The sequence below is a fragment of the Erinaceus europaeus genome, chromosome 9, assembly GCF_950295315.1.
Source record: "Erinaceus europaeus chromosome 9, mEriEur2.1, whole genome shotgun sequence".
NCBI classification, from domain to species: Eukaryota; Metazoa; Chordata; class Mammalia; order Eulipotyphla; family Erinaceidae; genus Erinaceus; species Erinaceus europaeus.
This window is the reverse complement of record NC_080170.1, coordinates 45,484,915-45,487,626: the sequence shown is the minus strand read 5'-3', so window position 1 is coordinate 45,487,626 and position 2,712 is coordinate 45,484,915. Positions and strand designations below refer to the sequence as shown.

Here is a 2,712-nt window from a genome sequence, read left to right as displayed (position 1 = left end):
CTATTGATATGACCATGTGGTCTTTGGTCTTGCTTTTGTTGATGTGGTGGATCACGTTGATTGATTTACTTATATGGAACCAACCTTGCATGTCTGGGATAAACCCCACTTGGTCATGATGAACAATCTTTTTAATAGAGTGCTGTATCTGGTTGGCTAGAATTTTGTTCAGTATTTTAACATCTCTGTTCATCAAAGGTATTGATCTTTAGTTGTCTTTTTTGGTTGTGACCCTGTCTGCTTTTGGTATCAGAGTGATGTTGGCTTTTTAGAAGCTGGAAGGGAGTATTCCTGTCTTCAATCTTCTGGAAGACTTTTAAAAGTAGAGGTATTAGTTCTTCTTTGAAGGTTTTGTAGAATTCATTTGTAAAACCATCTGGTCTGGGACTTTTATTCTTGGGAAGGTTTTTGATAACTGTTTCAATTTCATTAGCTGTGATGGGCCTGTTCATATTATATGATTCCTCTTTATTTAATTTTGGAAGTTGGTAGGTATCTAGGAAATCATCCATTTCTTCCAGGTTCTCTAGCTTGGTGGCATATAGTTGTTCATAGAAATCTCTCATGTTATGTTGAATTTCTGTGGTGTCTGTTGTGATATCTCCTCTTTCATTTAGTATCTGAATTATTTGGGTCTTTTCCCTTTTTTGTTTTGTGAGTCTGGCTAAAGGATTGTTGATTTTGTTCACTCTTTCGAAGAACCAACATTTACTTTCGTTGATCTTTTGTATGGTTTTCTTATTTTCAGTTATTTATTTCTGCCCTAACTTTAGTGATTTCTGTCCTTCTGGTTGCTTTAGGGTTCCTTTGTTTTTCTTCTTCTAGGTCTTTAAGATGTGCAATCATGCTGTTTATTTATGCTTTTTCTTGTTTCCTAATGTGTGTTTGTATGGATATGAACTTCCCTGTCCGTACTGCCTTAGCCATGTCCCAAATATTTTTTTTTTATGCAACAAATTTTATTTAGCATAATCAGTCCCAACATTCAGCACAAAAAGAGCTTACAGAAGATAGAAACTACATTAATAAAAGCCAGTCTTTTACCAAAAGAAAACAGAAAATATATTATTGATTCAAAATATTTTACACTTGAATGATAAACTGCAATAACTTATTCTGGGTATCTACTGATAAGAGAAAGAAAGAGGAAAAAAGAATGCTTTAAGAACTCAATCTCCAGCTGATTTGAGAAGTCAGTAGAGGTCACTGAGACCTGCAGTCTTTCTTGCTTTTTGCATTAGTGCTCTCAGCTGGAACTGTTTACGCTACAGAAGACGTACATGCTTCAGGAACACATCCAGATCTATCACTCCCCGCCTCAAGGCTTCTCCCAGGTAAAAAATAGTGTCTTCAATAGCATTTTCCTCTGCATACAGATTTAGGATCTGTTTGTACAGTGGGGCTGTGGGAATGATAACTTCATCAATATCATTATTTTCAGACTGATTTTCCATTTTCTCCAGAGCAGAACTTAGTTCTTCATCCTTCTTTCTCAAAAGTTCTATGTTTTTATCAACCTCAGCTACTTCTTGATCTAAACGGGTAACCATCTCTTCCAGTTTCTGGTGACCTTTTTTCAGGTCTTCCTCTGTTTTAAGGCACTGAGTGCTGCCTGGGCATGATCCATTTCCTCCTTCATCCGCCATCTCAGTTTGTCACTGACTGCTGAGATGAGGGAAGCTTGAATGGTGTCTTCACTGATTGTGCCATCCCTACTTGGCCCAACAGTGGTCACAGGAGGCTGGGAAGGGTACTGGGAACTTGTTGTGGCAGGATATGGACCGCCAGGTGGGTAAGGGCTGCCTGGGTAACCACTGGGATTGGGAGGATATCCAGATGGATATGCAGAGATTCCACTTGGCATGCCTGGCATGTAGGAAGTATTTGGTGGCCCTGTTGCCTGGTATGGTGGGTAGGATGCTGAAATAGTAGGGCGAGAAAAGACTGGAGGTTCATCTCCAAACACCACAATCATGATCTGAATCAGCCCCAACAAATCTGACTGTGGGTGTTTCCATTCATGTAGATAAGGAAGATAGATCTTTCCATTTGCATCAACATACTTTCCTGTTTTAATAGTCATTGAGCTAGTAGGTTTAACAAAGCAGATAGGGGGGTTATACGGGTATGTGTCTAGCAGCCACAAGCATATTGGAATATTGTATGTATTACCTCTGTAAGGCACAGGAATTGTTCCAGTGAGGTTCATTAGTTCTCTGGAACTTCCATCATTAAAAACATATGATTCCAATACAGGTTTGAGATCTTTGTATAGAGTAATAACATTGACAGTTTCACGTACAGTTAGGTCTCTGTATTTGTACTTGGACACCATTTTCTTGAGCTGGTTCTCCGACACGGCCATGGCGGCCTCTGCGCGACTCCCATCCGGGTTAGGCAGAGGGTCAGCCGCTCCAGGGCTGCCCCAAGCCGCCCCACACAACCACACACCAAGTGGCCGCCCCCCCACCCCCCTGCCTCTAACAACAGGAAGTTGGCCTCAAATATTTTGATAGCTCGTGTCTTCATTTTCATTGAACTCTCAGAATATTTTGATTTCTTCCTTTATTTCCTGTTTGACCCAGTAGTTGTCAAGTAGTGTACTGATGAGCTTCCACATTTTGGGACTATTACTAATCTTTTGTTGATAAGTTTAGTTTAATCCCACTGTGGCCTGAGAAGATGCTTGGGATTATTTCAGTGCTCTTGTAT

The 2,712-nt window shown here is 40.2% G+C and overlaps 1 protein-coding gene across 1 annotated transcript; it reads right to left on the bottom strand.

Moving 5' to 3' along the window:
• Positions 1-937: 937 nt before the first annotated feature.
• LOC103115984 (tumor susceptibility gene 101 protein-like) lies at positions 938-2,491 on the bottom strand. The gene is given in 2 exon segments (XM_060197794.1): positions 938-1,594; positions 1,597-2,491. Coding segments are annotated over 2 exon segments (1,098 nt in total). The 5' UTR covers positions 2,366-2,491; the 3' UTR covers positions 938-1,265.
• Positions 2,492-2,712: the final 221 nt, after the last annotated feature.